The 26,711-nt window shown below is 43.1% G+C and overlaps 7 protein-coding genes across 10 annotated transcripts; 3 read left to right on the forward strand and 4 right to left on the reverse strand.

Moving 5' to 3' along the window:
- The first annotated feature begins 210 nt into the window (after positions 1-210).
- On the forward strand, positions 211-19,077 carry LOC132258379 (mucin-2). The gene is made up of 6 exons (XM_059755689.1): positions 211-550; positions 14,314-16,592; positions 16,808-17,528; positions 17,597-18,018; positions 18,094-18,466; positions 18,528-19,077. Exons 1-6 carry the CDS (start codon positions 397-399, stop codon positions 19,010-19,012), a joined length of 4,434 nt encoding a protein of 1,477 aa, XP_059611672.1. The 5' UTR covers positions 211-396; the 3' UTR covers positions 19,013-19,077.
- Positions 574-9,413, reverse strand: LOC132258383 (uncharacterized). 2 transcript variants are annotated; one of them, XM_059755695.1, is made up of 9 exons: positions 9,259-9,413; positions 6,027-6,860; positions 5,096-5,325; positions 4,811-4,966; positions 4,601-4,736; positions 2,985-3,185; positions 1,690-1,904; positions 1,347-1,444; positions 574-1,284 (listed from the first exon to the last, which is right to left on the reverse strand). In XM_059755695.1, exons 2-9 carry the CDS (start codon positions 6,697-6,699, stop codon positions 657-659), a joined length of 2,337 nt encoding a protein of 778 aa, XP_059611678.1. In that variant the 5' UTR covers positions 6,700-6,860; positions 9,259-9,413; the 3' UTR covers positions 574-656. The 2 variants fall into 2 exon arrangements, with proteins under 2 accessions (XP_059611678.1, XP_059611679.1); XM_059755696.1 differs by lacking the exon at positions 9,259-9,413 and adding an exon at positions 7,450-7,718.
- LOC132258396 (small ribosomal subunit protein uS14) lies at positions 19,074-19,665 on the reverse strand. Its single transcript, XM_059755721.1, has 3 exons — positions 19,529-19,665; positions 19,278-19,377; positions 19,074-19,216 (listed from the first exon to the last, which is right to left on the reverse strand). The coding sequence occupies exons 1-3, from the start codon at positions 19,588-19,590 to the stop codon at positions 19,208-19,210; spliced, it is 171 nt and encodes a 56-aa protein (XP_059611704.1). The 5' UTR covers positions 19,591-19,665; the 3' UTR covers positions 19,074-19,207.
- A 114-nt stretch (positions 19,666-19,779) lies between these two features.
- Positions 19,780-21,877, reverse strand: LOC132258412 (testis-specific zinc finger protein topi). Its single transcript, XM_059755737.1, has 2 exons — positions 20,733-21,877; positions 19,780-20,668 (listed from the first exon to the last, which is right to left on the reverse strand). The coding sequence occupies exons 1-2, from the start codon at positions 21,875-21,877 to the stop codon at positions 19,960-19,962; spliced, it is 1,854 nt and encodes a 617-aa protein (XP_059611720.1). The 3' UTR covers positions 19,780-19,959.
- A 116-nt stretch (positions 21,878-21,993) lies between these two features.
- On the forward strand, positions 21,994-23,435 carry LOC132258392 (flavin reductase (NADPH)). The gene is made up of 3 exons (XM_059755716.1): positions 21,994-22,218; positions 22,271-22,657; positions 23,240-23,435. The coding sequence occupies exons 1-3, from the start codon at positions 22,146-22,148 to the stop codon at positions 23,389-23,391; spliced, it is 612 nt and encodes a 203-aa protein (XP_059611699.1). The 5' UTR covers positions 21,994-22,145; the 3' UTR covers positions 23,392-23,435.
- A 51-nt stretch (positions 23,436-23,486) lies between these two features.
- Positions 23,487-25,342, reverse strand: LOC132258394 (N-alpha-acetyltransferase 80). 2 transcript variants are annotated; one of them, XM_059755719.1, is made up of 2 exons: positions 25,136-25,342; positions 23,487-24,023 (listed from the first exon to the last, which is right to left on the reverse strand). In XM_059755719.1, exons 1-2 carry the CDS (start codon positions 25,136-25,138, stop codon positions 23,487-23,489), a joined length of 540 nt encoding a protein of 179 aa, XP_059611702.1. In that variant the 5' UTR covers positions 25,139-25,342. The 2 variants fall into 2 exon arrangements, with proteins under 2 accessions (XP_059611702.1, XP_059611701.1); XM_059755718.1 differs by lacking the exon at positions 25,136-25,342 and adding an exon at positions 24,795-24,976.
- Positions 23,966-26,693, forward strand: LOC132258389 (mediator of RNA polymerase II transcription subunit 6). Of its 2 annotated transcripts, none has more exons than XM_059755710.1 (4): positions 23,966-24,076; positions 25,710-25,903; positions 25,966-26,246; positions 26,304-26,693. In XM_059755710.1, the coding sequence occupies exons 1-4, from the start codon at positions 23,996-23,998 to the stop codon at positions 26,663-26,665; spliced, it is 918 nt and encodes a 305-aa protein (XP_059611693.1). In that variant the 5' UTR covers positions 23,966-23,995; the 3' UTR covers positions 26,666-26,693. The 2 variants fall into 2 exon arrangements, with proteins under 2 accessions (XP_059611693.1, XP_059611694.1); XM_059755711.1 differs by lacking the exon at positions 23,966-24,076 and adding an exon at positions 25,560-25,650.
- Positions 26,694-26,711: the final 18 nt, after the last annotated feature.

A 26,711-nucleotide genomic window follows, 5' to 3' on the forward strand; every position in this document is an offset into this window, starting at 1 on the left:
AGGAGGGGAATGTCGAGCAAAAAGGCTATTTCTCCTGGAAAGCAGAGGAGGACGGAATAAAATAGTGATTTCCTATTAAATATTCATCCTTAAGTAATTTGTTATTAATCGGTGGCAAACAAAGATTTTTCTCCCCTTTTCCGTTTTATGGTTTCGAACGATTTTGCATGAAATCGCCCTTTGTTGCCAGAGCCATCTGGCGTGGTTTTCACGGGATTTCCCAAGAATGGTGAATTTCTCTGTTGACATTTTGGCCATTCGTGGCAGATTTTTTGGAGGAAAAATAGTGATCTATTTGTGTTATTCTCTCTGTTCTGTATATTTCCTTTGATCTATTTCTCATTGTTGTACTAATCTTCAAATCTTAGTGTTGTAATCTGTGAGATAAAAGTGGAGATGTCGAAGAAAAATCCATTGCTTTCCTCAGCCGCGCTGACCTTTGACGACTTCACCCACAATGCCCGGTTGATGCCTGCTGCTGCACCTGTTCCAGTAGCAACTGTCGTGCCGGACGTACAAGGATCACGAGGACACTCAGAGGAGCCCAAGGGTAAGTGGAGAAATGAAGGAGAAGAAACATGTCGGAGCTCTTCCATGCATTTATTGTGACCCACACCCAGTATACGAAAAATGGCACTTCGGCTGGAAGGTCTTCTCTAGCGAGCTTCCATCCGTGTTCTCTCCGTTCGGTACACAGGAAGATCGCGGGAGGCGCGCTTTCTATTATAGCACCAGCGACAGAGGAAGATCAGGAGGATGATGAGGATTATTAGGAGGATGCAGCCAAGAACCACCGCCGCGATAGCTGCCTCGCTGAGCCAGATATCCCTAACATCTAGAGAAACAGATTTCTGATTATTGGCCAAATCAAAGGCCGTGATGATGACGCGTGGCTCGCAACAGGAAGCGGAGTACGTGGCGAGAACTGGATCTCTGGTGCCGGCTATGAACTGATTCCTGTACAGAATGCCTCTGGGCTGAGATTGAATCCTCAGAATACCCGTTTCCCAGTCGTGGGCCGATATTTCCACTGACCAAACGTGTCCAGCACAATTTCCCGGAGAGCTTCTCCATTCGCAGCGACTCCCGTACGTCCAGTACATCCAGGGCGCCGAGGAATCCTGCGTGGAAGTCGCACTGGAGACTGTAAGATAGACAGATTGCACCACAGACACAATTCCCTGCGCCGTCAGTGTAACTCGATCACGAAGGCCCACTTCAGCCGTGGGAGGAATCGACATGACCACAGTGATGATGATAGTTTGTCCAGGACCGACAACAGCTCTTGAAAAGGAAAAAATTCCATTAGAAATCATCTAAATTGAGTGAATTGAGAATTTACTGACGAGGGAGGATTGATGTTTCGGAGGAATCTGTGCTCATCCACAACTTGAAAGTTGTGAAACAATGCAGTGTTTCTCAAGTTCGTCACCTCAAAGTATATCTGGAATAATAAGAGATGATTGGCAATATCTCCTCTTTACTATATATGCAGATATTATAATGAATTATGATTTGCTCGTTGCAAATTTTTTCTACTGCAATTAACTAGAGAGAAGGATAATAAGCATCTTCATTGATAAGAGCTCTTATCAAAGTTATGAATATAACAGAATGAATTCGTTATCGCAGAGATGCTCATTAACAATTCATTTACGAGTTTCGTGTCATTCAAGAATCTCATCTTACCATCGCTGTGGTTCCAGGACTGGCCATCAACCTCGATTGAGGCGAAATGTTGACCGTAATGACGGATTCAATGACCCTCTCAGAGATCCTGGTGTCGTTCGTCGCTGCAACCTCCACTTCAGCCTCCTCCTGATCGTCCAAAAGCTCCACATCGTCTTCCAGTGTCTCTCTCTCTTCATTGTCATCAGCAAATCTGATGCGAGCACTCTGTGGCTCTGCAAAAAATGTCCGGGAGGAATGTGTGTAGATAATTAATTTTTTGCAATTTCCCCTCCAAGGGCCACAAATGTTAATGTCAATGTTTCAATTTTGGTGTTCTCTTTGACCTACTTATGAAGTGTTTATGTTCCACGAACGTCATTCTGGCTGTAGCGTAAATTTCGTTGGAGATTCGCGAAACTAACCAACGTCATAAAGAGTATTAGATAATGCCTAAGGGGAGATGAAGTCTTATCTGAGAGGCAGAACGGAATGTTTTTCTTCTATTGACACTCCCGGAATCATTCACGAGATTTCGAGCCTGGCGATGGGATGATTCACACAGGAAAAGTATTTCGAGAGCATTTTTCAACGCATTCCTCTACATTAACGGTGGTCAAAGTCCTATCCAAATCGTGCTATTCACTCCAGTTATTGTCCCTTTGTTTGCGGGAATTGGATCATGATGATGTGAGTGTAATTAATGGTGTGATATTCAATTAACTAATCTGAATCACCCCGTTTTGACCAGCAATTTCACAAGAGGGGAGCTCAAAGCTGAGATTGTGTTTCTCACTATATCAAAACTAAACACTTTGGTTGATGAAATGTTTACGAATACGCTTGATAATGAGACAGACGTTTTTCCTTTTGACTTTTTACATTAATATATTCCTTCACACTCAACACAGTCAGTCAATTGAACAGAAATCTTCGCGTGCTTCACAATTCAGTTTGTTCTCAACTTTCGAAGGAGTTACACGCGGAAAAGAGAGTAGTTTATTTAATCAAATTGTTGTGTTATTGTGCAAAAATCTACGACTTTTTCGCTCTTTCAGCGGTCTATTTTTGCAATTCTCTTTCGTGAACGAGGTAAAAATTGCAGAGTTTGTCACAATTTTCTGCCATTCGCTTTCCATTTCCTCTCTTCTTCGTTCAATGATCTCTGACCCAGTGTGATAGATAGTGAGTAGAATAGATCATTGTTCAGAAGAGTCGTAAATCTGGCTTTATGGCGAATTATATCTGAGGATTTGAGAGTGCTAAGTGTGATCGAGACTGTTTGTTCCACGTGTTGCTCATTCAAATTAACTCACCACTATTCCGCTGTATCCGAGACACTCCGGTGGTGAATAATCTTACCATCACGGAGTAGAACTGCGGCGTATTTGCTGTTGTTCGCAATTCATAACGTCCTTTGGTGATATTTTCCATCATGAAATCCACTTCTTCACTAAATCGTGCCAACTCATTCATTTTTACTGTCGAATTGTGATTTAGAATATCAATGAGAACGTCTGAGGAAAAAGAAAGTAGAGGGAAAGTGTAAAATTTCCCCTCCAAAAAAACTGTTATACACAAAAGTTGTGGCTATTCAAGGGGTAATCAAATGAGTAATGGAAAAAATCATTACACATCTTTGGACTTTTACACTTGACCGGAACATAATTACGCAATTTTACTATATTACATAGATTTTGCGTCTTTCTCTCAATCTATCTGCAGATTGGTTGATTTGTTGACGCGTTCGCAGTAATGAAGTGGACATGAATGATTTGATTTGAGAACCCCTTGAAGGCTCTTTGAAAGAGGCTTTTGTGTGACAGCGCGTGCGTCAGCAGACGTCAAAATAGTCTGATTTTGTTTATGGGAATCTATACAAAGCATTTTGCGATGGAAAATGTGTAAAATTTCGCACCAATTTCCCATTAATTGATAGTGTGAGCGTGTGGTTAGTGACACCTGAGTGAAATATATCAGGGACACCATCAATTTAGTGGCCAATTAGTTGGTGACATTGAAAAGTATCGACAATCAGGTGAACGGAAGGAGGAGAGTTGCAAAAACAGCTGGGATAGAAAGAGAGACTTTGCAAAAATAGATTTCTCATCATATTCTGCAGAGCATCTCGAGATTGAAGCATTTGAAATAGTTAAAACAGAGTTGCTAAAGCGATAAATATTTTGTGTGAGTATTTACAAGTGGGGGGATTTATTGGTGAAATTGATGGGCTTTTCGCAATGTCTGCCTTTCACAAGACGTGGCATTTTCATGGCTTTCCAGCGCATTTTTCACCTTTTCCTAACTCTCAGTGTCTTTCAGGTCATATTTGTGAGAGATTGGCCACTGGTTGTTGGCAAAAAAAGAAGTTGGCTCCTTTTGCCAAGCTCGATTGTGTCAATGTTGATTCGTCATTTGTCTTGTTGGTCAACACGAAGCCACTTTCTCTGTTTGCTCTTTTTGGCCTGAAAGAGTGGATTTTTGTACAAAATGTTTGCAGACATAATTACCAGGGAGACGAAAATACACGGGGAAATGGGGAGATATACATATTTACAATTAGAGTAAAATTTATTACATAACAATATATTCTACAATTATTTGTACTTTCCATTTAATATTCATTTCGTCTTCTATTGCCTATCCTCCCGACCTGCACCATTTAATGGGTTTCTGGGTTGGGAGGTGGGATTCTGCGTGAGAAACTGGGTGAGAAATTGCAGGAGTAGAAACAATTCACATTGAAGCAAAATGAGAGATAAATATACAACAGAGACATAAAATTTACAATATGTAATAGCTATATAATGCTCTCATTTTTTTGAGGCGAAAAAATAATAATCTCCTCAGCAATATACATAGTAAATTGGACTTGCAATGGCAGAACGGAGTTGGTTATTAGAAATTGAAGTGAAGTAATTGTGTGACTAACCACCATTGGGCGTTTCCAGAGTCGCATCGTCCACTTTTCCGTGGATCTTCACGTGGAGACTCGTCTCGGCGGTCGTGTCGATGGGCAGGCTGAAGTGATGAGATCCTTGGAGGTCGTTCCTCAGCAGCAGCGTGACCTTAGGAGGGATTTGCAAGAGAAGAGAGAGATTGAGCGTGTGAATGTCAGGGTTGATATGAGAGAAAAACTCACCAGTCCAATATTTCCATTGGGTTCCACGGCTTCATCTGTGATGTGGATAATCTCGCCACCTGTCCGTAAAGCGACTTCTCCTAGAACTCCACCTGTAACCGTGTGGGGAGATTCGTTGTCGTCCTGGCCGTGCTTTCCGAACCAGATCAAGTAGAGCTGAAAAGGGGGAAATGTGATTCGTGAAATAGTTGTCTTTATGGCTTAGAACAGCCATAAAAATTAGAAACATCAGCAAAGTGGTAGCTGGAAAAGCTATAAAATAAAATGTAGCTTTAACTGACTCACTCGAATTCGCTTCTTCAGCAGAACAATTGCTGCCTGATGGTAGTATTCGGGATTCTGAGGAGCCTTATCTGTCGATAGGAATATTGCACTGTCGTATGGAATGAGCTCTGATGCCTTCTGAATCCCCATGAAAGCCTTGTCCTCTGATCCTGCCTGCTGAGACTCTCTTACACTCTCAATTCCCGCCATAATCGTCCTTGTGTTCTTCGAATTGTACGTCACGCTAATCCCTGCAAGACAACAAATGAGAGAATATCGATGTAAAAACTGTTTTTGCCCCTCTCGAATTTGATCTTGAAATGATCTTGATCTCTACGGGGATCTTGGTGAGATTTTTTAGCCAGTGCTAAGTGATCAAGATTGTTGGTAATTGCTTCATGAGCTTTCTTTTCCACTCAGTCATTCTTCTGTTGCTTTTTTTTGTTGTTTGCCCAGAAACCAATATAACGACTCGCATACATATTTGAGAGGATTTTGTGAGTGAGAGTGTCTGAAGCTGGTGGGAAGTGAGGGAGAGAAAGAGGTGATCCGAGTATCTCTTTCGCATATTTGGCATTGTTGTGTGTCTCGCGGGATGGAAATTGAGGCAATAGAGCTGCGATGACAAGAAAAATGAGCTGATGACGGCAAAAAAGAGGTGAGACAAACAATTAAGTGTGAGTGACAAGGGGTACCTGGTGGACAATTAAGAAACATGACGATGAAATTTCTCATGTCTTTTGCGCCTCTTTTTGCCACGGTTTTGTTCTCTTTGCTTAACCCTCTCGGCTCTTTCAAAACAATATCCCAAATTCTCTATCTGCGTGATGAATGATACTGAGCGCTCACTGGGAGGCAAGGGGTTTAATGTGAAAATATTCAGTCTTTTGTGATCTATTGTGCGGTTTTCTTTGTTGGGTGGGAGGAACTTTAGGAACTACACGCTTCTCACCTGAAGAGTTGAAGGCGACTAATACGAGATCAATTGATGTTGCTGGACGCAGAGTGGCATTCCAGAGGAGTTTGGCCTTCCGCAGGGGCTCAGGAGCAGTGTCCACGAGGATTGCCAGTGGAGATCTCAAGTAGGGATCGTCAAGGAAGCTCCTAACGATTCCGTCACCCGTTGATTTGTACACTCTGTACTGCTTCGTTTGTTTCCGCTTCAGGTTTAGTGCCTTCAGGGATGGATGGATGGTGGTCGTTGTGGGTTTGGCGGTGGTTGTGGGCACTGTGAGAGTTGTAGGAACAGCTGTGATTGTGACTGTCTCATTTTCCTCTCCGTTGATATCCTGGAAATCGTCACTTTCCTCTCCGTCGGTGTCATTCCTCAAGTTCAGCTCATTTGTGGTGATGAGAGCCTCTTGGAGGATTGTTTCCGACGCTGGATAATCGGTATTTTCTGTGATTGTGGTGTCAACTCTCTGACTCGTGTCGATGGAGTCGACGTCGGGTTCGGTGGGATTGGAAAAGGTGGCACTCTCGTGAAAAATGGTTGTTCTGTAACCGACAAACCGGCGCTGATCGCGCTGCTCCTCCTCAATATCCAATGCGGATGAATCCTGAGCACTGGTAAATTTCACGAAAACGCCACAGAGAGTCCATAGCAGAACCACTTTGAGTTGCATTCTCACAATCTTAATTCTCACGGATTTTCACTCAAAATTTTTACACTCACTTCACCTGTGTTTCAAGGGAATGTCCGAGGAGTTTCCTTGATTTCTCGTCCTCACCACTCTTATCTCTTCAATCTCTGTCCACTCCTCAATGCTGTTTCGGCTGGAATAGACTTGAAAAGAGAAGAGGAGAGTATTCGTCAAGTGGCACAAGAATTGCTCAATCTTTTGCATTCAATGGGAGAGTATGAGAATGAAATTCAGAATGGAAATCTTTTGGCAATTGTATTCAGACGTGGCAGATTCGTACGGGAAATATTGCAGCTATTCAAAGTTCATATTTGATGCCTTTAATGCAGTCACTTTATTTACAGTGATTCACTATTTGTGGTACGAGTCTGCACATTGATAGAACAAACAATTAATACAATTCACACATGACTCTTTTTCTACAAATATTTTTTTTAAACGATTTGATGAAAATAAAATGCTTGTTTTTTTCTACTATCGGTTTTTCCCTGCGGTCAAGCTTTTTTTGACCGGACAAAATAATTTGCCACAGAACATTTTCCACTTGATGGCATTTATTTTCGCAGAAAGTGTAATACGTGTAGACGTTAAATTCCTGGGAAATGTGTCAATAATTTCGGTAGGGAACAACTATACATTAATTCACTGATGAACATCTCTTTGACGGCAAATTAACTTCAATCACCAATGCTAATGATCCTCCATGAAATTGCAGTTAATTTATCACCTCACCATTTTTTTTATTGTTTTGTCTCTGTTGCGGTTAATTTTCCTTCTCTCTACAGCGCGAGAAAACCTTTTCCACAAGTGGGGACTTCTGAGGAAGTCCCTGGGAAAACCTCCCAGCTGAGCGACCTCACGAGTCGTGTGTTGTTCAATTAAAATGCGATTTGAACGGCGTTTGCAGATCAATCAAGAGTGTGGGAAGAGATATTTCTCAGATCTCGTCCAAGTGGGAATAAAGTTATTGGGAGTAATTCGAGTTGCACCTTTCCACTGTGATATGTGAAATGAAACTGAAAGCGTTCGTGCTTCATTAGCCTTGGTTGTGTTGGCACTCGCAGGCTTCGTATGTTTGCTGTGCCTTCTCAATGGTCAGGTGAGAGAGCGAGAGAGGGAGAATGTGCGAATGAGAGGTGGTCACTTGAGGTGAGACGGAGGATTTTGTGTGTAGATTTAATAATCAACTCTCGTGGTCCGGTTCAATATAAACACACTTTAGAGTCCCAGAAGAATGTGTAATGGAAAAGAGATAAGCTACCGCTTTGCTCATTCGACCTGGGATTCATTCCAGCCAAACTCCGATTAAAACCGACTTGCCGAAGATTAAGGATATAAAATATACACTGGAATTAATACTGTTGTCTTGTGTGAAGGCTTTGCAACTGAAAAAATATGGTTAACACAATATCCAAATCTATGCCTTTTATAAGATCCGATGTTGATTAGGCTAGAATTCAAAGGATTTAGAGTAGAGTGTAATTGGAAAGGTTCAATATTGCTCAATGCTAATTCTCAGTCAATTTAGTAATGTTGACATTTTTGCGTGTTTACCGAAGAACTGGAAAATAATAAATCACATTCCTAATCAATCTTTCTCTCTCAATGATATTGTAATTTTATATTCCAAGACGCAACTCATGTGACGCGCTTCACTAGTGGCATTTGGAGGACTTGAACTGTCCAATTTGGATGCAATTGAGGTGAAATATTTCAATGGAACAACAAAACTCTCTGGAGGAAATTCGTTGTTGAGTGTGTCTGAAATTTGTCTGGTTGAGAGTTTTGAAATGCTTCGCATTCTTGTCTTTTGATATTTCAACAAGATTGAGTGAGAAAAAGAGATGTTAAGACATTTTTGGGGGCACGTTCGTTTGTCTGATTTAATTTCATCTTGAGTCCATGCTCGAGATTGTCCGCTTTTTCTGTAAATACTCACTGTAAGGTACTTTGTAAGAGCATTCCGTATGAATTGAGAAAGCCTTGCATAAGTGCGAGCCATGTAATTTCAAATTATAACAAATTAGCAATTAATGTGACACAATTTTATTGATAATCACGATAATTTAATCACTTGTTTATAATTAATAACCCAGGAGATGGAGAGTGATCATTATATATCAAAGCTCGATGAGATCCAAAGCCTATCTCAATTATATGCATAGCTGAATAGCTATATATGAAGCTTTTGGTGGAATTTCGGATGAATTTATTGCATGAACCACTTGTGAATCTCGTTTTTATTTCCCTCCTTCTTGTCTCTTTCTCTATAATCATTCCTTGATCTCGTGTTGCTGTGATATTTCATTTCAACGACCATCATTGTCACATTATTTAATTCTTCTTTTCTCTGTGCCTATATGGGAGACTGAACTACGTCAGAACCTGGCGATTTCAACTGCTCGTGCCATTAGAATACAAAAAGGCAATTTTTTGTCTTTTCTAAGCTATACAAAAGCGAGTCCAAACGAAAAGGTGGAGGAATTTGAGATGAAATATTGAGCAAAAAGACTTGACTAGAAACAAGAAACCACTCCTTACTGTTTTTCTTTCAATTTAATGGCATTTTTATCCAACTTAGGGAGAATTTCGGTGACACTTTTTAATTTTTGAAGCACAGAAAATTACCCGGGAAGCTTGTTGAGTGATTTAATTTACTCGAGGGTGAAGAAATTTACAAGGCAGAACGTGTTAGACGACTTCATGATTTCGCGAATTCAGCAAGACTGACGAGTGGTTGGTTAGAGAAAAAGCCTGAAAGATCGGCTGGCATTACTTATGGGAAATTATTACTATCAGTCACTCCCTCTCATGCCTGCCCTCGTAATCGGACGAGCGAATCCTCGTGTGGAAAATAAATAGAAGCTCTGTGGTGTGGCGTGAAAAACCCCCCAAAGTTTACCAATAAGGTGTGAATGTGACTTGGCAGTTTAGTAGGGGAGAGAGGGTGTTTTTCGAACAATATATGTTAAAGTGTGTTAAAGCCTTTGTGTGATATTTGTAAAAGTATTATCTATGTTTTGTATAATTGTCGCTTTAGTAGCTAGGAAATCACTTTTGCTGTTACTGGCCAAAGAAGAATCGCCTTCCTCTAGCATTTTTTGCATAGTCCAAACTCTGGTTTGTGTGTATGTTTGAAAATAAAGGTGCACCGCCGCGAAGAGTGACTTGGCGCGCGCGCATTTCCTCTCCTTGGGTGCCTTTTGGTGGAAGAGAAGTGATTTGTAATGCTGTGATTTCCTCAAAACGTTATTTATCCATTCTCGTTCGTTACCAAACCAGGGGTTTGTTCTGACGATGATTCACCTCAAATGGAATTTTTAACTGGAGGGCTTCTTTTTAGCGTTCTACGCCGGGACTCGTCTTGGATGAAGAATGTCATGATGGAGAAGGAGCCGAGAATTAGATTGATTTGACCGCCTAAATATTTATTTTATTAGTTCATTCTCTTGAATTCCTTTTTTCACCTTTTGGCATTCCTGGTGGAGAGCACGAAAATATTTGGAGAGAATCACATGTAGTCAGACACAAAAGCACTCATACGTTGTGGGCAAAGGAGTGACCGTGTGGAGGAATCCTTTAGTGGTATTTCGTGAAGTTGAGACGTTATCGTAAAATGTCTTAAGTAATGTTTGTCAAGTTTTACTCATGTTTGGTAAATTTGCGGTCAACTAAACTAAACCTTCATTACATTGTTTGGAAAGTACTTTATTTTTCAGGTGACCCTGACCATCCCAAGAAGATTTGTAAACATTTGCGCGTAAGAATTTCTTCCCAATCAAGTCAATTTTGTGAAATTTCTCAACTTTGCTGATAGCTTAATGGCTTGATGATCATGGCAAAGAATTTCTGGATGTTCAAATCATCATCTATTTTGGGGGGCACGAAAGACGAAACAAGACCAAGAGATATGGAGAGTGAGAAGTCAAAAGAATATTCAGGGGTATAGAATTCTTCAATGTCACTGTTGTGCTTCATTTTGTGGCAGAGAATTCCCTTGAGAATCCCCAAAAATCTATCACGGCCGAAAAAATGGACTTTGTGTTGTTTGGCTGGTTGTTTATTGGGGAATTTTCCCAAGTTCCCCTCTTTACAAAAGGTGGAAAGATTCATTTTTTTTCGTGCTTCTCAAATTGTAATGATTAATGAATTGCAAATTTATTCTACGTTCCTCCACTGGATGGACTCTTCGGAAGGAGTGGTGGAATGAGTAGGAAAAGAAAGAATTGTGCAAATTTACAATTTCTGCAGAACACATGAGAATTATTCATGATTTCTGATGAAAATATTTTATGAGTATTTTCACCCCATTTTCCACCCAATGGAGAAAAAAACATAGGAGTATATGTATATTTATTTTTCTCCTGATAAATGTAATGACTTTATACAGCGCAAGAGAGGTTTTCCCCCAGCTTTGCTGTTGAACTTTGTTGAATTTTAAATAAAGTCATATTCCACGTTTAGTACCTCTTCCGGTGACAAGGAAGTGGGTGGTGGTCACACCACAAATTTCCAAGGAAAATTTCCATTGGCGAAAAGCAGAAACGCTGTACAATTCGGACGAATTTCACATGTTGATGATGGGAGGGCAGAAGTACTTTTTATTTCCACCCAACGAAGGTATAAAAGAGAAGAACAAACCCGAGGCTTGCGTGGAATTTCAATATTTACTTTAAAATTTACAATCAATTTGTGACACTGAGAGTGAACTGATATGGAAATTCGCGTTTACTTTCAATGAAGTGAGGGAAGATGGGGAGAGGGAAATTTTAATGTGTTTACAATGTTAATCATGAGTGTAATAAATGGATTGTGTGTGCCACACAAAAGGCAAAAAGGCATATTTATTATGTCAATTGTGTCAATAAAAGGTCTCTTTTTAAAATCATTCCTGACATGCTGATTGCGATGCGGGAAAATCTCGTGATTTATGTTGTACAAAAGCGGCAGAAATTAAGCCAATTGTATTGCGAGGAAAGGCTTTTTCAACAGCCATGATTCATTCACACTTTCATGAATTTTTCCTTGTAAAAATTGCTCATGATTCCTCAAACAGGTTCCAATCGATATATGTATGTATAATAAATTATTCGGGATCATAATTTGTTCAAACTGCCTGACTTTCCATTTGAACATTTTCTCCACATTACAATTTGTGTGATTTATAATGGCAGAAAACACCTCTAGATATGATTTAATTAATTAATAATGTGTCTCGAAATGCTTCATTCCTGTTCATACGTGAAAAGACCCAAAATATAAATGAAATGCTAAAATTCTCAGTGCATTTTAATTACTTCCTGCAGTTAAATTAGTCTTAATGTCTCAATAAAAACGCTTTATTGTTAATAAAATAATTTTAAAAAATTTCTAGTGAATTTCTCTAGATTTTAGATTATTTAAGTAGAAACTCTTCATCTAGCTTTCAATGTACTAAATATTATTAAATATGATCGAGTTATGGTTTCTAATCGCAGAAGAAATTGAGTAATAATTTATTATAAAATCTCCTGAGGTGAATATCCAGTGATTTCCATCTTCAATTGACGCCACAAAGTCTCTTGAGTGTGTTTCAAAGCAGTGGCTTTTTGTCCACAGAGAAACTCTCATGTGAGTGCAAAAATGGTTCAACATTGCTCTGCATCTTGTCGTGTGTTTTCCATTTTAATCAGCAATATTCCAGTCATATTCTCCGATACATATAATATAATATATTTAATATTATTCAAATGACACACAAATTGTGAATCTCAAAGCACACAAGAAGGTGTTGGTGGTGATGAAGAGAGAAAAAAAACACCACAAGAAACTTCAATAGCAATCTGCTAAACAGGTTTCTGCATATTTTGATTTTATGCCTTTTTATCCGCTTCTCTCGATCTGTTTCACTTTAGTTATTCATCTGTTAATGAGACTAACTAAAAAAAATTGTAATTTTCTCCCGCCAATCGGCTAGCTGGCTGGGGCGATTATATAATGCGGTGCCCCAGAGTGGTTTGTTATAAACACGGCAAACAAGAGTAAAAAACAAATGTGTTTCAATAGCAAGAAAAATCATTAAAATATCACAATGTGCCAATGGTGGCGAGAAGGCGTTATAAATGATGTTTTTGGGGGTTTATATTGTGTTTTATTCTCATTTTTTTTAACCCATGCAATTTGTATCTAATGCGTTTTTAATTCGCGCCCCAGGAAAGTGAATTCACCGGCAAATCCGAGCGCAATTGAAGGAAATATCTGCACTTTGCCAGTGTCTCAGATTTGAGAATCTCATCTGAAGTGTGGAATGATTATAGGTGAAGGCTTGTGACTTTTCAACAGTCATTTTCATTATCACACGGGTCTCTTGCGGTTTTAGCTGGTTTATCTTTGGGTTTTTCTCGTGCCGAAGATGAACGATTAGGGCAATTATACAGAAAAACAACCGTGCAGGAGCATTTTTTGTGATTTATCGCCATTTAACATTGCACGAGGAGATGATGTGAGGGAATAAGAAGTGCTAAAATATTGATGTATGGCTTCTTTATACGGATTTTGCAGTGAATATAATGGCGATGAAAAATGTAAACAGTATAAAATCGCTGTGATGTTGTTGCTATTTCTTCTGGTCTCGCATTTTCTGAATTGCTGCTCATTTAATTGCTCAATTGTTATGCAAAGACAAGCGTGTTGAGAAGAAATGATGATGTTGAGTAAAAAAGGGTTTTCCCAATGTCAAGGATATGGCGGAAAAGTCTCTGTGTGGTTGATTTAAAATAAGGAGTTTAGGAACTGTCCGTTCTGCCTTTCCTGCACGGATTTTCCTTTCTGTGGATTTTTTTTGATATTACAGAATGAATGAAAGATTTGTGTATATATATTTTATTCAACACTTGCATATTACTCAACCTTCAACATTTACTTCCAATGGCCAAAAGGAAATGAAAATTTCATGATAACAGAGAGTTTAATTGAAATAAATGTGGAAATGCTGCAGAATTTATTGATTTTCCCCTCTGACTTTCTGCCAAGAATACGAAATTGTGCCCTTTCTTGGTGGCAAAACTGAGTGTTGAATGGTTAGAAAAAAGATTCTCTTGGGTGCTTCTATATAAGAGCAAAAACGTCTCTTTTATGACGAATTGATGTGATGAAGCAAAATCCAGGGAAAATTTCCTGACTAATTCCTGTTTCCCCACACCGGAAATCACTATTGCAAACGTCGCAGGGTGTCGTAAATTTCCACAGCAATTTCCTCTTTTGCTCATATTTATCCAAATATTATGATTTTGCAGTCACGCTGGCAAAAAATGTGCTCACTATTCAACACACTAGTTTCTGCTCCAATGTTTGTTCTCGGGGCTGCGGCTCACAGTGTCTTGTCACACTTTTAGGCGCTGCTAGAGCGTGAAACTGAAGAATTAATTATCGTAATGTCACCTTCGGGCACTGTAATTAGCTAAGCTAGAGTTTTTGTCACTCTTTCTCTCTTTCTCTCTCAGCCATGCAATAGCAATTCATATTGCAAGGAAATGCAAGGAATTAGTAAATGAGAGCAAGTGTGCTTGGTAAATTGTTTTACTAACATTCAACTTTTTTGTTCGATTTTCTGTGCAGAGGAAATTCGACCGGCTCTGTTTGGATCACCGCCACCACCTGTTGCCACTGAAGCCTTCAGTGACATCAGCTTGGAGCCGACTGCTGAGCAGCAGGGATCCTTTCTGGGAGCATCGGAGCCCCAGCTTTACAATCCCCTGCAGGGCATTGATCCCTACGGGAGCAACGCGAAGCCGCCCAGCGTTCAGGGTGGAGAGTCACTGTTCAATCCTCTTGCTCAAGCGGCTCAACTGAAGGAGTCTCTGCAGCATATTCCCTCAGTGGCGTCCACAGTCTTCTCCACCTTCTCGAGCATCCTCAAAGGTGGCGAAGGAGCGCCAGGTCAGCAAGAAAGTACTGGAGATCCTCCTCCAAACACGTACAAGAGCCCACTGGACGCAATCTATGAGCAACAAGTGCTGAATCCGGCGGAACAATCACAAGCATCTCCGCTGCTCTTCTCGCCCGAAGATCCCTCAATCCCGGCTTTCTCCCACGGACAAGCGCCACCACCAGCAGGGGGATCGACAAACACTTTCCGCCTCGGTGGCAACAAGAAGAAGATTTACGCTCCTGTTCCTGGGCTCTCGAGTGGGGGTTTTTCCCAAGCAGAAGTACCGGCATTTTCTCAAAAGCCCCAAAATTTGCCTCCCCTTCCGGAACCAAGACCATCACCGAAGCCTTCACCAACGCCTCCACCTGTGGCCTTCTTTCCAACGCCACAAGCAGCTCCTTATCAAAATTCCGGTGGATTTGAGCAAGTGAATTCAAGCATTCCAGTCCCTCAGGAGCAACCGCAGCAGAGCCAGAGTAAATTCTCTCTGTCGTCATTCTTCTCGGCTCCGCTTTTGGATCGATTCCAGGGCAAAACCAGTGCCCAGAACGAACCAGTGGTAGCTGAAATATCATCCGTTGACTCTGTTCAGCCAGCTCAGAACTTTCAAGCACCACCTCCAGTTCAGCCGCCACAGCTGATCAATCCGCAATTATTCAACACAAATCCTATAGCCGGAGAGTCTCAGAACGCGCCTTTTGCTGTGGGATTTCCGCCTGTAGTAAATCAGCAATCAATTGATCCTCCTCCTGTGAGTCAGAGTGCATTTTTCGGAGCACCACCAGTTGCTTCGACACATCCTCCACCGGTGATTCCAGCAAATCCTTCACCGGTGATTTCAGCATATCCTCCACCGGCAGAAGTTCCAACTGCGCCACCAACAAACACTGCCAACCCTTTTGGAGGGTATCGATTGGCTAAGAAGACTCCATCGTACAAGAACGCTCTGATTCCAGAGACTAAGACGAACTTCTTCGTGCCAGAGACATCGCCTACCGCCCAATCTGTGCCAGTGAACTTCTTCACACCAGCGGCTCCAGTTCCAGTAGTGACTCCTAGCGCACCAGCACCTCAGACTGAAGCAAACTACTTCACGCCAGCGGCTCCAATTCCAGTAGTGACTCCTAGCGCACCAGCACCTCAGGCTGAAGCAAACTACTTCACGCCAGCGGCTCCAGTTTCAGCTCCAGTTCCAGTAGTGACTCCTAGCGCATCAGCGCCTCAGGCTGAACCAAACTACTTCACGCCAGCGGCTCCAGTTCCAGTAGTGACTCCCAGCGCACCAGCGCCTCAGGCTGAACCAAACTACTTCACGCCAGCGGCTCCAGTTTCAGCTCCAGTTTCAGTAGTGACTCCCAGCGCACCAGCGCCTCAAGCTGAACTGAAGACTGAAACGAAAGTATCATCGCCAACAATCTTCAAGTCCACTTCCGAACCTGTGGCCTCTGTGCGTCCTGATCAGGCATTCTTTCTGCCCAAGAGTCCCACGGAGACTGAGAAGATTCCGTACGCGCCAGAAGCGTCAAGCATTGATCAATTGTGTACGGAATTGGCGGAGACAAAATTGCCGCAAGTGTCTCAAACCGCGAGCTTCTTCGGCAATCAGACGGCAACTAATTGGTTTGACACCAATCAAAACACCCAATTGGCTGGCGATCATACCACAGTTGATGAGGACGTGAACAAGAATCAGACAGACATTCACGCCAGCTTCTTTGACTGTCCGCCGGAGTTGAAGCCAGACCAGGCGCAGCCCAGCTTCTTTAGCTTCCCAAAGCCATCGGTTGACGACGTGAGCATCAACAACAACTCGCTGATTGTTGAGAAGTCCTCAGTGGACGACAGCAAGGTGTCCCTAGCGTCATTTCCCTCCAACGAACGGGAGCAACAGCCTGTGTTTTTGTGTGGAACAGTAGTGCCCAACGGAAGGGAGCCCACGAGGGAGACTTTCCCAGAGAGTCAATCGGTGAGTAAGAAATCTATGTGGAAATGTTTGTTTACAATGTGATGATATCATAGTAATTCACAAAGACATGAATCAGATGATTTTTATTATTTCCTTATCAAAGTGCAAGTGTCAATTTTACGATTTAGTTTAGACTCTTTTGTCAGTAGATTTTCACTAGAGCAAAATAATATGAGTTCAAAAGATCATCAAAACTTCCTGTTTGTCTCTTTCAGATTGTTGAAGAGCAGCCCTTCAATGCTAATCTGCTAGACACAACGACTTCAATGGCAACATCGAAATCAACTCCAACTGGCCAGGAGCCAGGCAAGTCCGTGACAGATGCTGCAGCGCCGAGTGGCTCTTATCGACCGGTGTACAAGCACTGGTTCTACAAGCAGAAGGTCGAGGGCAAGGATGTTTGGACACCTTTCTCCATGACAGACTCTCTGGCACTCGAGGATGCCTTAACGTGTCCTACGGCAGACAATGCTGTCATTGCCACGGACGGTGGGCGTCACGATGTGAGCATTGCGGAGAGGACACGCACAGCGATCTACTGGTCGGCAGAGGTGAACGAAGTGCGGCGATGTTCGTGGTTCTACAAGGCTGTAGATTCGCGTTTCGTGCCGTACGAGGAGGAGACAGCTGACTATCTGGAGGAGGAGTACAAGAATGCGTTCGCCACGGGTTCCTGGCACAAGCAACTCACACTGCCCAATGGAGAAATGGTGAATTTCCATGGTCCGAATGTGATGGTGCACTTTCTGCAGGCCCAGACGCCGGACGCTTGGGGGAACACACCACAAGTGACCAACAGGCCGAGAGTGGTTAAAAGGGGAGTGGATGAGTTCAACATTGAGGATGGAGAGCCTGAGCAGATTGACCATGTGCTGTTTGTTGTGCATGGGATTGGGAAGGCGTGTGATTTCAAGTTCAGAACTGTTGAAGAAGTTGGTGAGTTCTTCTCGATAAACTCCTCTGGGATAGTTATCCTTAATAGCCTTTTTTTCTTCTTCTTTTAGTTGATGAATTCCGGAATATCGCCTTGCAAATGGTTCAGTCACACTACAGATCATCTTATGATGCTGGAGAAATTGGGCGTATTGAAGTGTTGCCCATTTCATGGCATAGCGAATTACACTCGGAAGAGTCTGGAATCGATGCCAAGTTAAAATCCATCACACTTGAGTCAATTCCCAAGTTGAGAAACTTCACAAATGACACTCTCTTGGATGTGCTCTTCTACACTAGTCCCATCTTCTGCCAGAGCATCATGGACACCGTCTGTGGCTCAGTGAATCGCTTGTATAAGCTCTTCTGCGAGCGCAATCCTTCTTACCATGGCGGAGTCTCGTTGGCCGGGCACAGTCTTGGCTCTCTCATCCTCTTTGACTTGCTGTGCCATCAGAAAGCGCCCAGTAATGAGCATGAGATGGAGAACTCAGTGAGTATATTCCAGACATTATTATACGAGACAATAATATCAAAAATGTTCTCCTCTTTTTCTCTGATGCCACAGGAAAATCCAGACCAGGCGAATGTCACAACGCCCACGGAACCCTTCCTGAGGCCTGAAAAGCAAACAGCACAGCAGATAAATTACACAATGGGACCAGCAGGAACAGGACAACCATTCATAAACTACCCACAATTGGACATTCGGCCGAAGAACTTCTTCGCCTTTGGATCGCCCATTGGAATGTTTGTTACAGTCAGAGGAATCGATACGCTGGGTCTGGACTTTAAACTGCCCACCTGCGACGGCTTCTACAATATCTTTCATCCATATGACATTGTGGCGTACAGAATTGAGGGTCTGGTGAATGCTGACCTGAGCTCTCTTCGTCCTGTTCTCATTCCCCATCACAAGGGCAGAAAGCGGATGCATTTGGGTGAGTTTCCACAGAGAATTGGTCTCTTGTCTCTAGTTTAACTGGCACTTCTCTTGGACAGAGCTCCGTGAGACGATGGTTCGTGTTGGTGGAGAGATTAAGCAGAGGATCTTCGACACTTTCCGCTCCACCGTGGACACGGTGACGCACATCACAAGCTTAGGCAGGACAGATCCACAGGCGATCAAGTGTGAGGTGGACAAAGTGCTGGAGGAGCAACTGCATTTGGATGAGACGCAGAGGGAGATCAGCGGCGCAGGGAGTTCTTCTGGGGGCAGCGATTGTGACACTGGAGAGACGGATCTGCCATTGGGGAGACTCAATCAGGCGAGGAGGATCGACTATGTGCTTCAAGAGGCGCCCCTGGAGTTCTTCAACGAGTACATCTTTGCCCTCACGAGTCACGTTTGCTACTGGCAATCTGAGGACACGATTCTGTTTGTTGTGAAGGAGATCTATTCCTCACTGGGTGTTCAGACGGATAACAAAGTACCCCAGCAGAGCCTCACCATCGAGAGACCAACAGCGAGCCTTCCGGCGCGATAAAGCGTCCGGAATATTTATTTATATGGATATTTGAAGAGAGAAATAAAGAAAACCATCAATGTTTACCTTCGGATTGATGCAATGGATTTATTTATCCAACCATAAATATACCGTCCAGCTGTATTTCACAGCTTCAGGCTCCTGTCCTTGACTTTCCGATAGAGGATAAACAAGCCAATTGCATCTTCCTGCCGCTTAGTCGAGCTGAAAGCAAGAGAACTCCATGAAGCCCCCAAAGATTGAGGTTATGTATCACAGAGCTTACCTTCTTGAAGCCAATATCATTGGCGTACTCCCTGAAGCACTGTCGGCAGAGGTTGAGGCCGTACTTCCGGATCAGACCATGTCGGTTTGAGCAGGCGCGGCTGGAAAATAAGACAAATACGTGGTGAGATTAGAGAATCTTCCAGAGCCACATGGACGCTCCTTATCCCAATGTTTTTCAGGTCAAAAGTCGCATTTCGCATGAAACTTTCACCTTCAAGGGATGCTGGGCGTCTCAATGAATATACTTACCAGCATCTGGAGCCCTGGCCGAACTTCCTGGGGTGAGAATACCACAAATTTTTGAATCCCATGGTGAATGCTTCGGAGACTTTTCACGAAAAGAGGAAGACACTTGGAAAGTTGCCTGGAAGTTTGACAACGTTGCTTGGAAGTGCGGCGAATTTCCATTGGAATGTTCGAAAAATATTTATTGCAAATTCTTCACAAATCAGTTTACAATTTCATTATATTTTCTACAAAATAATAGTTTTTATGTAATTACAATTCATATGTTGGTTTTATTTGCACATTTATGCAATTTCAATTGTTAAGGAAAGAACACTGGAATTCGGAAGATCAAAATTTAAAATGTTAACATAATAACAGACTGACTCACGCTGAGCCTGTTGAAAAGATAAATTATTTCTAATAGCAATCATTGTCGCGATAATAATAAAAGCTCACTTCTCTCCATCAATGTCCTCAAGAAGAGGTGCAAACATACTCTTGGGAAATGAAATGTTCCCAAAGAGCGCTTCACCAGAGGAGTTGTTTGATTCTCTTGCGTCCTGATTAGCAATCACGTGACGTGTCTTCACGTGCTTGTCACGATCGCCCCGCTGTCGGAAATGCTTCAAGCAATAAATGCAGGCAAAGGGCTTCTCACCTGTGTGAATCCTCTGGTGATTCTTCAGCGCATCCGCTCGGTAAAAGCGCTTTCCACAATCCTCGCAACCATATCTGCGCTCCCCTCTGTGAATCAGGCGATGCTGATAAAACACGGAGCCGGTGAGGAAGCGCTTTCCGCATGTGAGGCAGTGATAAGGACGCTCTCCAGTGTGACACTTCCTGATGTGATCATTGAGATCAGGACGTATGGTGAAACGCCTTGAGCAGCCCTCTTCGCGGCAAATAAATGGCTTCACGCCACGATGGAAGCGGAGATGTTGCCAGAGATGAGAAGATTGGGTGTAAGTCTTGCCACAGACATCGCAGAGATATTGGCGATCCTTTCGAGTCATCACTCTCTTAGGCTTCCTCACGTGTTTTGCCTCATAGTGCTGCATGAACTCTGTCGCAGTGCAGCCAAGGAATCCACAAATCTCGCAGTTGATCATGAACTCATTCGTATCCTGCGCCAGACGCGGAAAGAGGTGAACTGCCTTGTACCTGGAGGATAATCGTAATGCTTTGGTGAACAAACTTGCAAAGAGGAATTATTGTTCTCTCTTACCTGTGATTGTGAAGAGCATCCAGAGTGGGGAACTTGTTGTCGCACACGTTGCAGAGAAAGAAAGTCTCGAGGTGAATCTGCTCCTGAGTGGCCTCCCTCACGAAAGGACACTCAAACTGCCAATGAGAGAGGATTTCCTTACTCGTGTGCATGTTCACCTCGCAACTGAAGCAGAGAAATCCGAGCTTAGGATCATGGTGAGAAGTGTGCTTCAGCAAATCCATTTTGTCCATGAAGACAAATTCACAGAACTCGCACTGAAGCACGAAACTCAGTGTCACGACCGTCAAGAAGTTTCCGGGAGGATTCCTGTTCCAGTTTGACTCTCCATATGCCATCTCTCTGAGGTTTTGCATCGAGAATTCTACATTCCTCTCCGTCGGAATGAAGACATCAGCTTCTTCTGCATTCCGCTCCTCTTCCTCCTCCTCATCTATGGCAGAGTGGCAGCAGGACTCCAGGTGATCTCGGGCAATCTTGGGAGTGGGAAAAATCCTCCCGCAAATCAGGCACTTCACAACAACATCACAGTTCAGTAAGGCGGAGCCTCCTTGATGAGATCTCTGCAGATTCTCAAGCGTGTGCTTCTCCATGTGCTTCGCCAGGCCAGAAGCGTGCACGAACTTCCTGTCGCACAGACTACAATCGTGGGGCCCGTCCTTCTTCTTTGACCTCGTCGTCACTGGCTGAGTGTCCACTTTGAGTTCCTCCTTGATGAACTTCTTCAGCCTCAAGGAGTTCTCTCTCATCTGGGAGAAGCAAGAGTGCTCCTTCTCATCAAACACCTTCACAGGGGAGCAAAGGATTCCCCTAGAAGCCTTCTCGGACGCTGTCTCATTGATCTTCCTCTGGTACTCATTATATTCGCACACGTGCTTCTGAAATTCCAACCAGGAGAATATACACTCACAGTTTTCGCATTGAATGTCGCAATCCTGCTCGTTGACCAGCAAAAAAACGTCTTTTTCCTCCTCTTGCGATTGCGTGATTCCTGGCTCTTCCTGCGCAGAAATCTCCACGTTTTCCTGCACAATATCCGCTGTTTCCATGTCAATCTCGGTGCTGGGGAAGTCCATTGCCGATCCACTGGAGAGAATATTCTGGATTTCTTCTGTTTCCTTCGATAAATTCTCCCAACTCTCCATCTTGACTCGGGAAACTCCTCGTGAAAAATGCGCTTTTGTTTTTCCGCGAGAAAAAGCACACTTTGGTGACGCGCACATTTCGAAAAAGCCCGCGTACTATAACGATTTATAGCACGTTCCGGGTGTCATTGCATTATAAGCATGATAAGCCAATTCTCTAAATCTACTCAATTAGACAGATATCTCGCTATCTTTTGAACTGTCCATTCGATTAGGTAATTCAATCAGTGGCTTTTAAGGTGCTCCTGGAAGAGATATCCCGTGTAAAATGCAGAAACTTGCTGTCTTCGGAGGCACCGGAATGACCGGGCAGTGTGTTGTGGATCATGCGCTGAAAAAAGGTGGGAAAACCTACACGGGGAGATTTCATAATTAACTCTCCCTCCTTATCAGGCTTAAAGCTGCGCCTCCTCGTCCGGGACATGAAGACAGTGCCCAACACCTTCCGTGACAAGGTGGAGATCATTATGGGCGACTGCACGGATTACGCCAAGGTTCTTGAAGTAGTTCAGGGCACTAATGGTGTGGCTGTGGCTCTGGGCACCAGGAATAATCTTGAGCCCACCACTGAGCTCTCTGTCGGCCTGGAGAACATCCTGAAAGCAATGAAAGAGGCATCGATCCAGAAGATCTCCGTGTGCTTGTCATCATTTCTCTATTTCGAGCCCGAAAAGGTGCCCACGATCTTCGAGCACATCACTGAGGAGCATCGGAGGATGCTGAATCTGCTGAAGGCATCAGAATCCGAGTGGAGAGCTGTTCTTCCTCCTCACATTGCTGGTGAGTAAAATTTTTTTTTATTCCGGTGCTAGAAAGTAAAATCGTTATATTCGCCGTGATTTTGAAATCCACCCTGGGCGAAAATCAATATCGAAACCCGCCCGACCGAACCCGAAAACCTCCCGAGCTTGAGCCGAGCAGCGGAAAATTACAGCGAAGTCCGAAGATACTCACTTTGCGTTGGAAGTTCAACGAATCGGCATCGCGTAGCAGAAATCTCGGATTTTCTGCAAGTTTTTTCACAAGTAAACGCAAACTTTCCACCCTGCAACCCTGATTGGTGTCACGGGAAAAGCCCTGACACCAATTTTGTTGATTTCGAGCCGGATTTTAATTGGATCCTCTAGAAGGTAAGTTTCCGGGTAAACGCCGAAATCCCCACGTGTATTTTTTTTGTTGACATTTGCATTGGAAAGAAGCGCTTTTCTTAGTAAAATACTTTAATTTCTGCAAGTTTTTGGCATTGAAAATACTCCTCCATTGTTCTTTAACACTATTGCTGTAAAAATTTGCCTGCAATCTGTAAGTTTGTGGAAGATTCTTACATATCTTTGTCTTTCTCTCTCTCTCTTTGCCGAACAGATGAGCCTTCAGCGGAGTTCCAGGTGCTCCAGGACAAGTCTCCCGGACGCACCATATCCAAACTGGACCTGGGGAAGTTCCTCGTGGACTGCCTGACGCAGGAGCAGTACATCCGGCGCGTCCTCGGCATCGCCACGGTGAAGAGGAGCTAAATCAGTGTCCGGAAGAGAGTGAATAAATATATCATGTCTCTGTACATCTGGTGATTTGGAAGGCGTTCAAAATGCGATGATTTATGGCCCGTGTGCTATCTCCCCTTGGCATTGTCCTCGTCTGGGTCGTTCTTCAGCGTCTTCTTCATGTAGTGTTTGCGTGTGGTGGCCGTGGGTCGCTTGAAGTTAACCTTTCCGTAGATGGAGATGGGCTCGCACTCTACGTATCCCAGCTTCCCGTAGAAGCGCACCTGGTCGACCGTGGAGAGGTAGATGATGGACATTTGCAGCCGCTGCGAGCAGTACTGCTCAGCCTGCCGCATGAGGTACGTGCCCAGTCCCTGCCCGCGGCACTCCTTCGTCACCACCACCGACTCCAGGAAGCACGCGCTGGCGTCCCAAGGCACGGGTGTGATCTTGATGTGGGCTAGAACGAAGGAGTCACTCTTGAGGAGGACCAGGTTCGTGGGTGGGCTCTCTGAGGAATTGCACAGCTGCGCCATGCGCGCCCCAAGACTCCTCGGCCACTCGTCATTAATAAGCCGGGCGCACGACTCAATGAGATCTGGGCGTTTGTGGATGGGGATCACACTCAACGGGCCACATGGATTATCACACAAATCGGGCAGTCCCTGGAACAGACAAGCATTCAGGATTCAGGGAAGACAGACACACATCTGGACAAGTGAGTGCTATTAAATTACACGGCAAGAGTGGTGAATTCTACACAGAGACGTACAAAATCTAACAACTTTTTCGTCAGCAATTTCCCTATCGTTCGACTCGTGCCAAATTTTTTTTCACTTTCAATTGAATAAAATCTCTATAAATTCTTCACTCAATTCACAAATTAACGGCATTTTAAACGATTCACGACAGCTGCTAAATTTCCTTCACTTTTATTGGATTTACGTAATAGATTGGCTCGGCGCGCTTTCTGCTGTACGGTTTTATTGATTGTCCTTTGCCAAAATTAGCTCCTTTTGCTCAATTCTGATCACCTTTGATTACAGACTTTGCTACCTTTCGATAAAATCTTGGATTTGATGCAAGAGAAAGAGTTTTGGCTGCCAAAACTTACAGTTATTTCCTGCATTATAATGATGAGCTTGAATAATCGATTTATCTAAGTTCTGCAATGCTTTTATGAACTCTTATCAGATAAGAAAATCGGTCTCAATTCCGAGAAAAATATTTTCTGTTTTAATAATTTTTCCAATATCTCGGTCAATATAATAATTACCTACAGTTCATTATAGTTTCAGGAGCTAATTTCTTGGCAGAATCAATATACAAAAAACCCATGAAATTTAGGAATTTGATCTTGCTTTGATTACAAACGTAACATGTAATTTAACAACACTTAACCGGGGAAAGGCGCTGAAGGATGTTACAAATTATACCAAGATTTCCTTGATGATTTCCGTCATTTTTCCTCTGTTTCCCTCCTAGGCACTCTTGAACCTCCTTCCACTGACCAAGACCCACGTAACAGACACAGTTTCCCGAACTTGTGGCACTGTGCGTTCTCGCGAGTGTCTCTCGATGGACTGTGGGAAAATTGAGGGAAATCTCATGTTCTCGGAGGAAGTGTGCGAAAATACGAGACGGAGTTCAAGATCGTTTCACACGGGATATAATTGCCAACATTCGTGCCAACACTTGGGCGAGAGTGGGCAAAATCGAGGAAAATTGGGAAATTTTCAAGGGTATTTCCTAATCTCTAAAAATACACACAACTCACCATGGTGTGGCAAAAATGCGTGAAAAATGCACGTTAATCAATCACTTGGCTTCTCACTTGGATACGTCAGTTTTCCTTATGCAGGAAATTTCACTTTCTACTAATTTACTTCGCCATTCTCACGTGATTTTAGAAGATATTTGAGAATTTTCCTCGGAGGAAAAATCACGCAAGACTCCCCCACTTTGTTTACTATTTGACTGCCATGCTGTGAGTTCGACGTCGAAAATACATTTCGAAAATACACTGTGAAAAAGTTTATCACAAGGAAGGTTTTTATTTTGAAATTATTAGCAATATTTATCACCCAAACTTCTAAGTTGTAATCTGAAAAGCATCTGAGTGATGGCCGAAAATTTCCAAGATTTCATGTCTGCGCTGTCGATATTACATCTGTAAACTACTATTCCCAATTTTTTTACAGTGTATTTGGTGTCAGATTTTTTTTTGTAAACAATTGTGTTGTCAACTGGAAAGTGCTCTACAATTTTCATCAATTCCTCCATAAATAAACCGTGAGTTGTGTGAAGAGCAGCTAAAGTTCTGTGAAAACTAACTCTAGACTACTCTCCAGATGATGCCTGGTCGGTTGGGAATGCCAATTGCCCAGGAGCCACTGTGGATTTCGTGGCACGACTCCAACTGGATACCCATCCTCAATCCTACAAATGTTATGGACTATTTCTCCGAGAAATCCAATCCTTTCTACGACAGGACCTGCAACAATGAGCTGGTTAAGATGCAGAGACAGAGCCTGGAGCAGCTCAAGTGAGGAAATCCTTTCCTGCATCTCTCTGAGTGGCATTTTCTGAAGCTTCTCTGTTTTGCAGCAACATGATTGGTGTGGAATTCATTCTGCTCCACGTTCAAGATCCCATTCTGTATGTTATCCGAAAGCAACACAGGCACTCGCCCACAGAGGCTACGCCCATTGCGGATTACTATATCATCGCTGGTACAGTGTATCAAGCTCCAGACCTGGCGAGTGTCTTCAACTCTCGCCTTTTGTCAGCTGTGCATCATCTGCAGAGTGCCTTTGAGGAATCCTCGGGCTACTCTCGCTACCATCCCAACAAAGGCTACACTTGGGACTTTTCCTCCAACAAAGCTCGTAAGTACTTCGAAAAGATCCCCCACAGCGATCTCTAATAATCTTATTTCTTAACAGTCACTGACAAGTCCAAGACTCAGACGAAGAAGGAACCAGCGCCAGCCAAGGAAGAAGCCAGTTCCCTATTCCAGCGCAAAAGAGTTGATATGCTGTTGGGAGAATTGATAAGAAAGTTCCCACTTCCACTCCCAACATCGCACCAGAATCCCGCCCAGCAACCATCCAATGTGAATGGGAACATCAAGAAAGAGCCGGAAACAGATACGAAGCCCGATGTAGGTGGTCAGGAACTTGGCGGAACACAAGCAAATGGGGCTGAAAATGAGAATGGGGCTCCGGGAAGTCTCCTGACAGATATCAAGACAGAGAACAAGAGTGAAATGAAACCACCGCCTGAGAAAAAGATGAAATTTAACTAGAATTAGAGAAAATACAAGATTTATAATCAACATAATGCAGTTTGTT

Source organism: Phlebotomus argentipes, unplaced genomic scaffold (assembly GCF_947086385.1).
Source record: "Phlebotomus argentipes unplaced genomic scaffold, Phlebotomus argentipes genome assembly scaffold_4, whole genome shotgun sequence".
In the NCBI taxonomy this organism is placed as follows: domain Eukaryota; kingdom Metazoa; phylum Arthropoda; class Insecta; order Diptera; family Psychodidae; genus Phlebotomus; species Phlebotomus argentipes.

Excerpts from the sequence above, each read along its gene's own strand:
- LOC132258379 (XM_059755689.1), top strand. The coding sequence starts at position 397 with ATGTCGAAGAAAAATCCATTGCTTTCCTCAGCCGCGCTGACCTTTGAC. Across the intron at positions 17,529-17,596 it reads CAGAACTGTTGAAGAAGTTG|TTGATGAATTCCGGAATATC; the intron begins GTGAGTTCTTCT and ends TTCTTCTTTTAG. Across the intron at positions 18,467-18,527 it reads CAGAAAGCGGATGCATTTGG|AGCTCCGTGAGACGATGGTT; the intron begins GTGAGTTTCCAC and ends TCTCTTGGACAG.
- LOC132258383 (XM_059755695.1), bottom strand. The coding sequence starts at position 6,699 with ATGCAACTCAAAGTGGTTCTGCTATGGACTCTCTGTGGCGTTTTCGTG. Across the intron at positions 4,737-4,810 it reads CCAATGGAAATATTGGACTG|GTCACGCTGCTGCTGAGGAA; the intron begins GTGAGTTTTTCT and ends ATCCCTCCTAAG. Across the intron at positions 1,905-2,984 it reads TCGGATACAGCGGAATAGTG|AGCCACAGAGTGCTCGCATC; the intron begins GTGAGTTAATTT and ends CATTTTTTGCAG.
- LOC132258396 (XM_059755721.1), bottom strand. The coding sequence starts at position 19,590 with ATGGGATTCAAAAATTTGTGGTATTCTCACCCCAGGAAGTTCGGCCAG. Across the intron at positions 19,378-19,528 it reads GGCCAGGGCTCCAGATGCTG|CCGCGCCTGCTCAAACCGAC; the intron begins GTAAGTATATTC and ends CTTATTTTCCAG.
- LOC132258412 (XM_059755737.1), bottom strand. The coding sequence starts at position 21,877 with ATGGAGAGTTGGGAGAATTTATCGAAGGAAACAGAAGAAATCCAGAAT. Across the intron at positions 20,669-20,732 it reads GATGCTCTTCACAATCACAG|GTACAAGGCAGTTCACCTCT; the intron begins GTAAGAGAGAAC and ends ATTATCCTCCAG.
- LOC132258392 (XM_059755716.1), top strand. The coding sequence starts at position 22,146 with ATGCAGAAACTTGCTGTCTTCGGAGGCACCGGAATGACCGGGCAGTGT. Across the intron at positions 22,219-22,270 it reads GGATCATGCGCTGAAAAAAG|GCTTAAAGCTGCGCCTCCTC; the intron begins GTGGGAAAACCT and ends CCTCCTTATCAG. Across the intron at positions 22,658-23,239 it reads TCTTCCTCCTCACATTGCTG|ATGAGCCTTCAGCGGAGTTC; the intron begins GTGAGTAAAATT and ends TTTGCCGAACAG.
- LOC132258389 (XM_059755710.1), top strand. The coding sequence starts at position 23,996 with ATGGATTATCACACAAATCGGGCAGTCCCTGGAACAGACAAGCATTCA. Across the intron at positions 24,077-25,709 it reads ACAGACACACATCTGGACAA|ATGATGCCTGGTCGGTTGGG; the intron begins GTGAGTGCTATT and ends ACTACTCTCCAG. Across the intron at positions 25,904-25,965 it reads CAGAGCCTGGAGCAGCTCAA|CAACATGATTGGTGTGGAAT; the intron begins GTGAGGAAATCC and ends TCTGTTTTGCAG.
- LOC132258394 (XM_059755718.1), bottom strand. The coding sequence starts at position 24,821 with ATGACGGAAATCATCAAGGAAATCTTG. Across the intron at positions 24,024-24,794 it reads AAATCATCAAGGAAATCTTG|GGACTGCCCGATTTGTGTGA; the intron begins GTATAATTTGTA and ends TGTCTGTTCCAG.